Source organism: Eutrigla gurnardus, assembly GCF_963514095.1.
Source record: "Eutrigla gurnardus genome assembly, chromosome: 20".
NCBI classification, from domain to species: domain Eukaryota; kingdom Metazoa; phylum Chordata; class Actinopteri; order Perciformes; family Triglidae; genus Eutrigla; species Eutrigla gurnardus.
Window position 1 is genome coordinate 19,156,978 of NC_139931.1, and position 14,321 is coordinate 19,171,298.

Below are 14,321 nucleotides of genomic sequence, written 5' to 3' on the forward strand. Positions count from 1 at the left end.
GTAACAGTGAGGTATTCATAACAACTATAACGCATCCTCAACCAACACGGCTAAAATCATGTGCATAATCAGTTTGTCAGAGAAAATCATTCCCGGTGAAGCTTATGAACACAACTACATTGTACAATAATAATAATAAAAAATATTGTAAAAAGTCATAACACATTGTTAAAAAGTTAAGTAATTCACTCCAAATCAAGATTTGGGCCAATACGACGTGGCTAATGCAGCCGATCACTTTTCCTCAAAATTCTGAAATTTTAAAGAATAAGAATTAACATTATGTAAACGAATAATAAAAAAAACAAAAAAAAATATCCATGGAGCATTTAGAAAGGTGCAGAATCAAAAGTATCACTTGTGGGGGAAAAATGTTTTGAATTAATCATTTAAAAAAATGTCAGTCAGTAATGTTTTGTTTACCTCTGTGTAGATGTGTGACGTTTGCTTCTAGCAAGGCTTGTGAGCCAATAGAATAACGACATTGGTATCACATGGTATCTCTGTGTAGTCAGGGGTCAAGAGTCTTTGGGGTTGCCAGCTAGTGTGGGGAAAAAGGGGGAAAATGTCTGAGTTTGATGGTAAGCAGGCGGCATTTCGGCACCAAGTTTCGGCAAGTGTTGAGTGACAAAAGGAGGAGACCAGAGTGAACGTTGGTTCAGCGTTTTATCGTTGGAGTCAGCTGAAGTTTCAAGGACTGAAAACGCTGAGGTGGATACTTTCTTCTGGACCGGTAAGATATCGTTAAAGCTAGCTTTTAGCTAACACCAACGCTGGCAACCCATTGAGGGCGCATGTGCTCCGAGCAACAGCTGTGTTGTGACGTAAATGCAATGGAAGAGGGGAGAGCGACATCTAGTGGCTGGATGTTATAAATGTTGTCAATAGCACCTTTAAAGATAAGGTTTGTTATGACTTTCACGTCTATTTTAATTTAAGTGACACATTCTTTAGACTTTTTAAACACAGTTCTCATCCTTTTAAAGGTTTTATGAATTTGAACACTGTCAATCAGCAATTTTTCAGTAATTTGGTGTCTAATGGTTTGTGTCCATGTGAACGTTTGGAAGATGCACAGCAAATTATATAACCACCTCTTTATATAGAGTTGTTTTATTTTCGGGTCCGCCAGTACAGTAGTACAAATAGTGACTGCTACCCAACATTCCCTGCGGCTGTTGCTTCACAATAAAAGTTGCCAAACGATGGTGACTTTTATTGTGAAATCCAAATCAATCATCGTGGTCGGCGCCCCGCGGCTTCCGACACCAACGCTCGTTAACGGAACGCGTTATGGGCATTATGCTGCTGTGTGTGCAAAACTAAAAGCAGACTTTGAAATGTGGTCGGTGGTTGGTGAGGTGAGTTATTAGTGTCGTTAAACGTCGTTTGTCAGTGACGTCAACACTCGCCATGTCACAACGTCTCAAAAACGGCGTTCCTACGGCGTCAGTGTGAACGGATCCTTCATCCAAGAGAGACTACATAGCACCGAAAGTAACTGAGCCCAGTGACAGAAAAGAAAGAGGTATTGCAGAAAGGTTAAAGTGACACAGATTCATATGTTGTAGCCCTAACCTAGTTCTTCGTCCTATATGTACAACATAGCAGTTATTATGTAACTATGTACACCAGTGCACCTGCACCAAATGTCCTACTTTCAGCGGCGAACACACTTCAGCTTCCAGGCTGAGTGTAATCCCTTGTCACTTCGCCAGGTGGCGACAGAAACAAGCACAGAGCATCTGATGGACATGTGATGCTCATTCTCAGGTTTATGTTTACACATATATTGTGTTTCGACTCAAACAACTAGATATGCTTTAATGCTCAAAAGCATGATGTGAATGTCGTACATTATGGTCCATTTAGAGTCACAGAGCAGACTAGACAGCTTTCTGCTGGCTCCATGGAAGAAGTGTTGGTTTTCAAACAGCCAGTGTGTGTCCAACCACAGCCAGGTGTCCTTGAGCAAGGCAGCAAGTCCCCGACCAGCTGCTCATAATACTGTATGTCCATCTCAACAAGAGTCAAATGTATAAAATCCCTTCCATCCCGGGAACAACAAACCATGTAGGTACATAACGAAGAGTATTTTTGCTTGATTCATATTAAATTCTCTTATAGATTATTATTTTTTGCTTGATACGTGTGGCTTTCATCCTAGCTCAATAACAGCTGAGAGTCAGAAAATCGGTTGGTGTCGGGTAAATCTGCCCAGAGTTTCTCCACATGAGTCCAGGTGGTTCAGCTCAGATGACACAGAGGTGAGAAATGATGACTCACGTGATATTTCTCATGTTTTTAAGTACCAGCAGAAACCTGTGGAGCAAAACAACAACGCATAAACTCATGAGAGAGGAATGTTTCAGCAGATTTAAAATACAATGTCAAACTGAAAAAGAATAATAATAAAATATAATAGATCCATAAAAGTTGTTGATAATTCTTGATTGTGCCATAAAATAATTTCTCAGGAATATGAAACACTTAAATTGGAATTCCTATCTCTAATTGGCTGATAAAATGTCATAATTATGACTTAGTAACTCATAATAATTAGCAATTAGCAAGCTGGCTTAGTTGCTGGAAATATGAGTTGAAAATATATTGCATGAATATTTATTTGAAAATGAGACTGTTTACCATAATTATGCAATATTAGGTCAGAATTATTAGATATGTTAAACATAATTCATATCTAATTATTTCTTTTTCTTTGTAGGTCCCAAATTTTTCTTTTTATTACAATTTATTTTGACTATAAGATACAACATCACAATAATCAGATCACATAGATACTAAGTCATAATTACTAGGTGAGTCATACATAACAAGACATAATTATTAGTTAATAATAGTTCCCTATAATTATGAGATGCTATCTCATCAGCATGAATTTAAAAATTTATATATATATTGCCATAATTATGAGAATAAACATCATGATTAAGGGAAGTCATGAATCTTTTCTTATCGTTAAAGCTAATTAATAATCAGAAAAGTGACGCTGATGATGTTTTCCAGAATTCTGCAATAATTCTCATGATTATGAGGGGACAGTCATTTAAACAATGAAGGATTATGAGATATGCCAGTATACAAACTATTCACATAATCACAAAATATGAAGTCGTAATCATAAAATAATCATTAAGAATGAATGAAAAAATGACAAAGACAGATGTTTTATGACATTTACAAGTCGCTGAAATGGTTTCCTCTGTCTTCTCCAAATAAAGCTTGTGGTTGAGTAAAGACACCACTTTCATTACCACACCAACATGTTCCCAGAGGCCTTTTTTGCTTTTTACTCCCATGTTTTTATTAAAGTTACTACAAGGAACTTTCATTTCATGTTGATTTTGGCGGCCCCTGTGGACAAAAGTTGTAGTCCGAGCACCAGGATCCTTTTAGAAAACCTCTCATTTTTCTGTCTACCCCCTTCCTTCCAGCAGGGGGCAGTACAGCCTGGTAAAATAGAAATAGTGCCTTTTCTTTCTGTTGCAGCGGAATATGCTAATACATATTTTTATTCATCAGTGTTACACATTATCAACAAAAACAGAAAGAAGACCTACCCCTGAATAAGCTATCATGACGTGACGCAAAACCAATATCATATATCATATATTTCCGCCAATCAAAAATCTTGTGCTCCACCATTGCCAGATCTGGCTCTGATGATATAGAAATAGCCAATCTCCCCCTCCAGTGGACCACCATGGGATCTTATTTTGAAAACTTATCACAGCAGTTAATTGCATGAGACAAATACTTCTAATCCTGCTTGAATTACAAATATGATGTTTGTCCATTTAAAATACAATTTTACACAACAATAAAGTTGCATGTTGTTGTACAACTGTTGAAGTAATACAGGATAAAATAAATATTTTTCGCTCGTGGTTGTCAACTGTACATGTTTTTTGGTGGCGTGTCGCCCTGGTAACGCGTCTTCACTACATCACGTCTTTTCCTCCTCGGGTGCTCGGAGCGTTTAGACAGAACGCCGTATTGCCTCGTCTCTCCTCTGATGCGGCTCTGTGACGACCTTCGTCGGCGTCTCAGAGTAATATTCTGTTACACCTTTCCGCCTCGGTGAGCGTTTAGACTGACGACGGGGTGGGATAATGGCGGAATACTCCCGCAACGAAAAGGCTGTCTAAAACCTTCACAAGCAAATAAGACAGTTTGATAAATGTTCCTCATAGTAACCTGAGAATGTGGCCCTCTTGTTGAGTTTACATGTGGTTCCTCATCATCATCCACCCGTCTGCTGATTCCTGTACATCAACCCGTCATACACTATCTATTAGACTTTTAGACTGTATAGTATTCATTCATGTTATTATCATATCCAAATAACCAAATTACATCTGCACACTATTTTTTTCTCTTTTACCTCATCATAACTCATATATTCCAGAGATATTTTGAGATGAATCATTATGAGGAGGGGTTTGGTGCATGCTGGAACATAAAAGGCGTCACCATGTTTCCAGCACATCTTCTGACGTCCTCGGCTGCTCTGAGACCAGCATACATGACGTCAATAACAATTCCTATGGGAGCATCAGCAGCTCCGCTCTCTGTCTTTTCCACATCTGCTATATCTTTACCCCTCAGGTCTTTGTATGAATGAAAAGAAAGAACGCTGGTTGATATGGAGCTTTGTCAGAGATGTTATGCTGTATTCACAATAAACGCCAAGCAAGACTGCATACAGAATCTATGCAAAGACGCTGAATGACGTAAAAGATGCAAATGTGTGGCCGAGGAATGAGGCAAATACACAAAATTTGCATCGTTCCGTTGTTAGTTGTTATTTTAGAGCAAGAAATTTATGTGACTTTGTTTTTTGAAAGCCTATCAGCTTGTGTCCTGACATCGCTGAATCAGAATCAGAGGAAACAAATGTAGTCTCCTGTGTCCGTGGTCCCCCAGAGGTCTAGATAGTAGCTCACATTAGTCCAGAGACCAGACCAGACTATGTGGACAAACCAGAGACTGTCTGTGGTCCAAACAACAAGGTTTCTGCTGTATTTATGTCTAGATTACCTTATTTGGAGTGTCGATGGAGCAGCTACAATGTTAGCATAGCCTAGCACCCATCAACCAGACTCCATTCAGAAAACAAGCATTTTAAAAGTGGTTAACTTGTAGTCTTACAGACAGATCTAAAAAAAAACTTGACATTTTACTGATCACCATCATTAGGGAGTTATTTCAGCATCCTTCTGATCTGTTTATTGCAATTAAATCACAGCTAAATCGTTTGTTTTGGGTCCATCCAGCTGTAGTAAACCAGCAGATGTGTGCTAGACACAGAGAATCCAGCTTGGTGAAATTCACCGAGCACCTCTGGATGATGTCATACTTAGACAGGACGGCCATGTTGGATGAAACATCGTTGGTGTCTACACAATCCGGCAGTCAAGCTTTGTGTGTGAACACAGCGTAAGGTAATGTATGCAAATGAAGAGAAAATCAAACATGTTTGGTCGCTGGTCAAATTCCACAATCTGGATGGAAGGGCAAAGGGCAGGGGCCCTTAAGCAAGGCATGGCAACCCCTGCACCACGATTCTGGATCTATGCTGGGAAAGTTCCACATAGAAGAAGCATGCAGGCTCATCAAACCATTCTGGGATAAAACTGGAATAGAAAACAACCCGTACGGGCCTGGAGTCCATCTCAGCAGACAATGGGTGGACAACGCTTGATTAAAAAAAGGAAGAAAAAAAGTCAGATCTTGCTGTTCTCCAAGTGGGATTCGATGTGTTTGATGAGGGCGTCGTCAGGGTAACCGGTTGGGAAGGTCAGCTGACACAGAGGACAGCTCCGAACAGCACTCTCTTCCGACTCCATCCATAACTACAGAGGAAGACACAGCTGTCAAGATACTGAACATGGCGGCAAAATCACATTTTTAGTTTTGAAATCCAAACAGTTGTTGGAAGTAGCTAAGAAGTGATTATTTTTAAAGCTGTATTAACCTGTTTTCTTTTCTTTATTGGAAGCGTTCCCTGGGATGTTCTCAGGCTCACACATTTATCAAATATTGGTCAAACCGTTTGACTGAGAAATGTGGTTCATCTCCAGGAACATGGGACTACTGTTTTGGTTAAATATGTTATATTTTAGGAATTATTAGTAGTCCCATGTGCCCAAAGACTAAATATAGTACAATATGAAGATGTTGCACAAAAACACATTATGATTTGTATTATGAGTTACACCCTCAGTTCCTTGTAAACCAACTACCAGTAGTTCCATCTTGTTCCTCACGTATCCTTAAATATGAATCCAACAGTCATCAGCGTGTCCCTGATCAAGTCCACTTTCAGTCTAAGGGTGCAGTCGAATAGTCAAAAAATAAGGTCCTAACTCCTATTCCTAACTCCTATTCCTTGACCTCTGGGGAAAACGTCACGGGGTTAAGGAAAGGCGATAGGAGAACTCAAAAGGATTTAGGAATAGTCGACCGCGGTGCTCAGAGAATCCGACCGGACTTTCACTAAACTACGTCATTATAACGCGGCTGCTGATGATTGACAGCTGATGATCGGCACCGGTGATTGACGTGCGTCTGCGCTGGAGAAACTACAAAAATGGACTACAAAAAACACGTCGTCCACTTCTCCCCATGTTGGTTTTATAAACAGCTGGTTCACTGACCGGCTTCAGTTCCAGCAGCTCCTGTTTGACCGTTGTTTTATTTACATTTCATTTGTGGTTTTAGTTTCGTTTTTGTCAAACATTTGTAACATGATTGAAATAAATAAATAAAAAACATTCAATTATTATCACTGTCCACACATTTATCATCACTATTCCAATGACTATATGTCTGCATGAAAGTCATTGTTAAATATGTAAATGCACATATCGTTTGTTTTCATGAACGGCCGACGTGTGCGGCACTTTAAATGTTGCTCTCGCAAAGAATTGTGGGTCGGCGTAATCTCCTTTCCTTTCGTATAGGAAGGTCCGTTGCATCCTATGCTAAAGGAGCTCTGAAAGGAAGCATTGGAGCTCCTTTCCTATGCATTTAGAGAATTCGAACAGCTCTTATCATGGCGGCCACTTGTTTACTTCCGGGTCACTTCTTCAGTTAGGAACCTTCCTAAGCAAAAAAGACTATTCGACTGCACCCTATATTCTGATTAGTCAGCTGAATCCCTCTCTCACATACACAAATGTGTTTGGTCCATTGGTGTGATATCCTTTTAAGCTGTTATGAGCCAGTTTGCCCACAGGGAGGGGATCTATGAGTTGCTTTGTCTCATCATTGTTTTCTACTCACGTTAATGGAGGGCCATGACTGAGCATGCTCAGTGTTCATGTAGGGAGGCAGATGGCAGGAGAGGGCGGCAGGGCCCTCGGGGGATGAGAAAGAGGGATGGTGGGGCTGTTTCCTAGGAGACGAGAATGAGGGGTGTAGGGGCTGTTCCCTAGGCGATGATGAGCCAATCCCGATTGCGCCGAGCGTCCGAGGCGGGCTGGCAGCCGGTGATAGATATGTACATATGTCCTGTAAATGTACACAACACACACACACACACACACACACACACACACACACACACTTCAGGTGAATGACTCCCACTTTGAAGTCACGAGAAGAGCACACACACACAGTTATCATAATCACCATCATCATCATCATCATCATCATCATCATCATCATCATCATCATCATCATCATCATCCCCATCATCATCATCATCACCACCATCATCATCATCATCATCTTCACCACCATCATCATCATCATCATGACCACCATCACCATCATCGTCATCACCAGCACCACCATCATCATCATTATCATCCCCATCATCATCATCATCATCATCATCACCATCATCATCATCATCATCATCACCTCTTCATCATCAGAGGACTGTGGCGGTGTCACCAGAGGGGTGGGCTCAGGCGGGTTGTCATGACGACAGAAGTGATGTGCCTGAATGAATAGAGCATTAGGGTTACATGAGTTGCATGCATGGACTGTATAGAAGAAGTGGACGTCGTCATGGTGACGTCATTCATTGGTTTTGGGACTACGGTTTTGAAGCCTCCAGTTCGGCATTTTGGCCGTCGCCATCTTGGAATTTTTGCAACCAGTGAAGGAAGTGACCATATTTGGACTGTGGAGGAGCAACGGGTGGATCTGACAAACACAAGCAGCAGAGCGGCACCCTTACTGGATCTGGATCCATCTGGATTCTTGTGTGAACTTGTTTAGCTTCATAATTCAAGATCAACTTAACAGCTAAGTGTTAAAGTGATCATAGAGGCTTATTCTATTGGTAGCGTTGGCAGCGAGGCAATGGTAATAACCTGTCAATCACCAGGTAGCCCCGCCCCTAAAGCAACCCCTGCTTTCTGGTCTGTTTGACTCTAAATCGCCCCCTGATGGCCAGCAGAGAGACTGACAGTTTAAGGCCCTTCAGTGTAGGGTCCTTCCCAGAATGTTGACACTTATAATAACAATCTGAGCCTGTCAGTGGCAACTAGAAGGACTTGTAGTGGACGTAAATTGATGGAGAGGAGTTGCCTGTTTAGTGGCCTCAATCTGCAACTGCTACACAGAACGTTACCCTTTCAACCCCACTCAGACAGCCTTATTTTCCTTGAGCCGCTAGAATTTCAATCAAGCAAGTTTCTCTTTGACGTAAAGAAAATGAAAGTTCAAGTCTCACCTCAGGAGCCAGAGGGAAGCCCCGGTCCAGAGCACAGTGATGTGGACTGCTGCTCAGACTGCTGCCTCCCCCCCTCTCTCCTCCCCCACCACCTCCTCGCTCTCCTCCGGCTCCGTGAGCCGAGGCCGGTCTGACCAGGCCCACCAAGGAGGTGCGCAGCTGAGCTTTAATTTGGCCGTAACCCTGCTTCTCCCCCAGGAGGGGTCTGGGCTTGGGGAGGGTGGATACTGGATCCCTCATCAGCCGAGCCGACGGCCTGTGGATGAGGGACGGGTCGGACACCTGGAGAAAGAAGGGTCAAAAGGTCAAAGGCTCTGTCGTTTGACTGCAAAATGATGTTGACGCATCGAAAACTCACCTCCGAGTAACTACGGCGACCCTGGAACTTCGCTCGTAGGCGGCTGCAGGAGGGCTGATGGGAGTAGGAGGCGGGGCCCTCGTTAGGGGAAAGGGGAGGAGAGGGGGTGGGGAGGAGCTGGTCAGGGGAGAGTGAGGGGCGCTGGGGGGAGGTGGGGGAGAGACGCTGAGGAGCAGGGCTGGGACGGGAGACTGGAGGAGGGAGAGAGAACAAGACAGAAACTTAACCGGCTTCTCCGATAACTCGTCTATTCTTCTCCGTTTTTGGTGTATTTATGTAGCAGAAACAGCGCCACAAATAGGCCTGGAATATGTACTACAGCGTTACTACAGTGTGCTGAGTCATTTACAATGGATTCATTAGGACACAGACTTTTTTTTGACATGACGCCAAAGAAAAACAGGTGAAAAAATATGTTTTTTGATTTAAAAATCACTCACTATCACTCGCCATTTGGAGTCCTGTCTGAATGTAGTATAAGAATTATTATAACCTAGTCAGAGGTTCTCAAAGTGGGGTCTGGGGACGCCTGGGGGTCCGTAAAATAATTTGCTATAAACTATGAAATTGTGCTCTACAGATGGGGACCATTTGCACCACTAAAACCAGCATATTGTGTCCATTCCTCCCGCCCACGTTAACGTTAGAAACTCTGATATGATTGTGACACATCACGTCGATCTGTCAATCATGCTTCACTCATACTTCCAGCGGCGATTTAAATGTGCTTAATCTGTGTTAGGATTATAAGGGTGTCTTTGGAAGATGTTCTCCCCTGTAAGGGGTCCCTGGACCTAAAAAGAAGAGGGCCCCTGCCCTCGTGGACTCAAAGTATCCCATAATTAATTAGTCTTTGTGTTGTGACTTCACACAGTGAAAATACGCAATCAAAATGACAAACGGACAGTTTGATGGTGATCTTCAATACTTTTTCTGGAACTTTCAAGCTCGTAGACTTTCACCATATCGGTGTCTCTCTATCAGCCCCCCGTTACCATGACGACCTACCGGGCTCCTGTGAGACATGTCGCAGAAGGTCCCCCTGTTTCACAGCCAGATTGCGAACACGACCCAGCTCCTCCGTTAGCTCGGTGTAGGCTAACGCTAGGTTGACCCTGCGACGTAAAGAAACGCATGTGAATGACGTTCTGAAACCAGGACAAAGTATTTTTTAGTTTCATACTCACTGTTCGTCCCCGGCTTTCTTGATCCACTCCACGTCACAGTGCTCGCAGTGCGGGGCCAACTCCTGTGACTGACACAACAACACCGGGCTTTAGGACTGGAGCAATCCAACACACTTCTACTGATGTTGTTGGTGCAGGCTTGTCTATGTCCTCTAGCACTCCAACTATTTTTATTTATTGATTTTAATCTATGTTTAGTCCGGAACCATCCTGCAACCTTCTGCTCATGTTTAAGTTGGATGTTGCAGCTACTGAGGAAATTGGACATTTAGCATAGTTGAGGCAGAGAACCTATTTGATAGTTTTTCACCTACAAGGATTTTCACTAAAGAAAGTCTTATCTGTGATGCAATAAAAAAAATCTTTTTTTTAACTAAATGTAAAGTGAGTCCATTTAAGAATTTTAAACATATTTAGATTATCAGGATAATATTGTGAATGCACAGTGAATAAAAAAAGCATCAAAATGGAGCTTGTTTATCACGTTCTTTTTTCCTGGGGGGTTATCACCCTGGACCTCCTTATTGGGGTCTGGGTCGAGCCCCGAATGCCCTCATGTCCTGGATCTGCCCCTGAATTTTCATCCCATCGTCTCTAACATGGCCCCAGTCTGCAGTAGAGATAATGTAGCGGTGAGACCTACCTGTCTCTGTGCTTCCTGGAGCTGGTCTACCTCCTGCTGCAGCCTCTGAAACTCTGCCCTCAGCTCCTTCTCCCTCTGGCAGGCTCCCTCCACCTGATGCCGCGCTCCGTCCAGCTCCGCCTCCAGTCGCTGCAGCTTCAGGTCGGACAGGGCGTCCAGACTACGGGAGCTCTGCAGGGTTGGCCCGCGGCCCTCTGGGAAAACCAATTTAATTCCATATTGTCGTTTTACATGCATGAGTGTAAAAAGTGGACGTTGTCATGGTGACGTCACCCGACACTTTTGTCTCAAGTTTGGCAATTGTCCCTCGGAAGTGAACACCCCACCTAATTGTAATAGTAGCGACAATAGTGAGGCTGCAGTAACAACCTGTCAATCAGCAGGTAGCCCCGCCCCCTAAAGCATCCTATGCTTTCTGGTCTGGTGGACTCTAAATGGACCATAATGTACTAAATGAACATCATGCTGGATTGAAGAAGACTTGAAACTAGAGATTGAGGCCATAAACTCATGTTTACAATGTTTACTGAGATAATACATCAAGAGAGAAGTAGGACCATTTTCTCATAGACTTCTATACAATCAGACTTCTATTTGCAACCAGAGGCGTCGCCCCCTGATGGCCAGCAGAGAGAATGCCAGCTTAAGCTTTGTTTTTCAGAACCGGAGGTTGCAGCCTGAGCCTGGTACCTAAAGCTTATATCCCCATTCATGTGACAGATTTATTAGCACTGGGAGCAACGAGACCACAGGGCTAACGTTAGCCGGCTAGCAACACAGGCTAGCATATAGCCTAGACTTTTAGCCTCAGCTAGCTTGGTAGATGGGTGGGCATGTTTCAGCGACCAGGCTTCATTCGGCCAGCCTCGGCCCATTTGTTTGGATCAGCTGGTGTCGTCACTCCCAAAGGGCGTTGCCACGGAGACGATGATGCTAGGGAGAACTCCTCCTGCTGAAGACCCACCTCTGGGAACGTCCAGGCTGGTGTGGAGCTGCAGCTGATGAGCGCCTTTGCTGCGGAGTTGAGCGCTGAGCTTCTGAAGGGACGTTTCTCTCTGTCGGAGCGCCGACTCCAGACTGCAGATCTGCTCCACGTGCTGCTCTGCTAGACTCGTCTGACACAAACACACGAGTGACACTGAAACCCAAACTGTCGCTCAACGCTAACGGATCTAACCTCATCCCAAGGGAAGGGCGTGTAAAGCACGCATGTGCATGTTTACCATCTTGTCCAGGTCCCTCTGGACGTTACTTTTCTCCAAGTGAATCTTCTCGTACGCCTGGATGACTTCCGCCAACCTCTCCTCTCGTTCCTTACTCTTCTGGAGCTGAGATGGAGATGGACAAGAGAAAAGATCACGTCAGTCCAGTCCTGATGTTTTTAAATATTCCGGTTATCAGTATTTGTAATGTGTTGTCCCAAGACAGGGAACAAAAAAAACTAAAAAAATCCAATAAATATATTTGGAAAAAAAAAATATATATATATTCCGGTTATCATCCATATTATCGGTTGGAATTTGCTGATGTAGGCACACGTCCTATTTTGTTTTACAGGAAGAAGATAATGGATTTTTGATATAAAAATATTGATAATTAATTATTTATGTTTGCATATATTGTTAAATAGCACCAAAATGAAGTACCACCACCGTGGAAACAATTCAGGTTAAGGCAACAAAAGCACTTTGTTGTGGTTTGGGTTAATATAAGTAACTTTGCATAATAACATGTCGTATAAAATAAATCTACGTTGACTTTTGGTCTCCCACAGAACTGGAACTTCACACAGGAGACCCTGTGTGAAGTACGGCGGCTAACAACCATAGAAATAAAATAGAGTAGAAGAGACTTTCCCCATCCAAATCAATGCAGCAAGACTGTTAGAGGGGCGGCCATTTTTATGTGAACATATTAGCGGTCCACTTCCATATTTAAGAAAAAAGGTGCTCTATGAATGAAGTTTAATTACTTTCTATAAGTGAAAATACCATACCATTCATACCGCTCCCCCACCAAAACAGATAAACAGCTTAGTTCTGTCAACAGTCTGGGTTGTGAAATGGTCACAGAATGTTAATCTACTTAATCTTGTATGTATTTCGTGTCGTACAGCACGACATTCAAACTCATAAATCTCATTTAGTTTGTTTCTGTCAGTCACAACGACGTTACACTACAAAAATAATGTTTTTCGGCAACAAAACCTCTATGTTCGGATTCAGGAACCCCGTCATGGTCGGGCTTGAAATAACTAGGATTAGGTTTAAACAGCAAAGTGAACGTTCTGGCTCAGCTGCCAGCTCGATGTCTGAGTACCTCCTGAGTGAGGGAGTTGACCCTCTGTTGTAGGTTGGTGGTCTCTGATTGGATAACGCTGGTATCCTTGATGATTGGCTCACAGGAACAGCACAGTATCCTCTCCTCCCCAAATTCACTGACCATCGGAAACTGGAGGAGACAAGAGATTGAATTTGCAGAGAACTTTGACATGAGGAGAGTCGATGAGATCGTACAGCGGACCGTGTGAGCGTGTGAGCTGCTCTCCACCTTGACCTCGTAGTGTTTGAGCTTCCTCTTGATGCTGCTGTTCTCCCGCTCCAAACTCGCCAGCCGGCTCTTGATGTCGTGATAGGCGGCAGCCAGAGCCAATCCGGACGCCGGGTACATGTCCTCCGGCAGCCGGTTGGACGACCAGCTGATCCCGGGAATGCCCACATCGTCCCTCAGGCCCTCTCCTCCTCCTCCCAGCAGCCCCAGCTCTCCTCTGCGGAATAGATCCATCATCAGTTAGCTGTAGGAGAGGAGAAAAAAGAGGTGCGTGGTTAAAACGTAGTAGAAAACACTTTGGGCAGACCGACAAAAGCGGCCGAGTCGGCTCAGTTAGTCACTTTGCATCCTTAACCTCACACAGCAGGGGCACCTATGGGAGTCAGTCTGTTGCACCCCGTGTGCTGGCAGGGGTGACGCTCGCTATGTGTGTGTTCAAACTGGCACACTGAGGCCGCGAGCCAACAGTTTGCCGTTTCCCATCTGCTGCCGTGAAGTACACCCTCTTTTCCCTGCCCCGACTCTCACTGCTGGTCTCCATGGTTACGGCTGAAAACTGATCCCCCTCAACCTCAAAAAAGAGGGAGAATTTCATTCTAAAAATACAACAGGATCAAGAGGACCTGTTAGGATTTTCTTTTCCTTTAGTGTTATCATTTTATGTTCTCTGCTCCATCAGCAGAAATGAATTTAACAGAAATTGCAGTTGATGGCAAGAATAAATAGATCCTCTGATTTAGTCAAGGAATCAATTTGAGTACTTTTTAATATTTTAATAATACGTGATCTAACAGGAGCCAACTACTTTACAACAGATAAAAGTATCACACAGGTTCAAATGCAGCAGAATACAGGCGATGACTTGTACTCTGT

The 14,321-nt window shown here is 43.4% G+C and overlaps 1 protein-coding gene across 2 annotated transcripts; it reads right to left on the bottom strand.

The window, feature by feature from the left end:
• Positions 1-5,720: 5,720 nt before the first annotated feature.
• On the bottom strand, positions 5,721-13,686 carry LOC311030894 (TANK-binding kinase 1-binding protein 1-like). Of its 2 annotated transcripts, none has more exons than XM_084036929.1 (12): positions 13,455-13,686; positions 13,218-13,349; positions 12,122-12,226; positions 11,863-12,013; positions 10,899-11,092; positions 10,256-10,323; positions 10,077-10,183; positions 9,069-9,259; positions 8,711-8,992; positions 7,891-7,971; positions 7,309-7,536; positions 5,721-5,876 (listed from the first exon to the last, which is right to left on the bottom strand). In XM_084036929.1, the coding sequence occupies exons 1-12, from the start codon at positions 13,683-13,685 to the stop codon at positions 5,748-5,750; spliced, it is 1,899 nt and encodes a 632-aa protein (XP_083893055.1). In that variant the 5' UTR covers position 13,686; the 3' UTR covers positions 5,721-5,747. The 2 variants fall into 2 exon arrangements, with proteins under 2 accessions (XP_083893055.1, XP_083893054.1); XM_084036928.1 differs by having other exon boundaries at positions 13,449-13,686.
• Between the last annotated feature and the right edge of the window lie 635 nt (positions 13,687-14,321).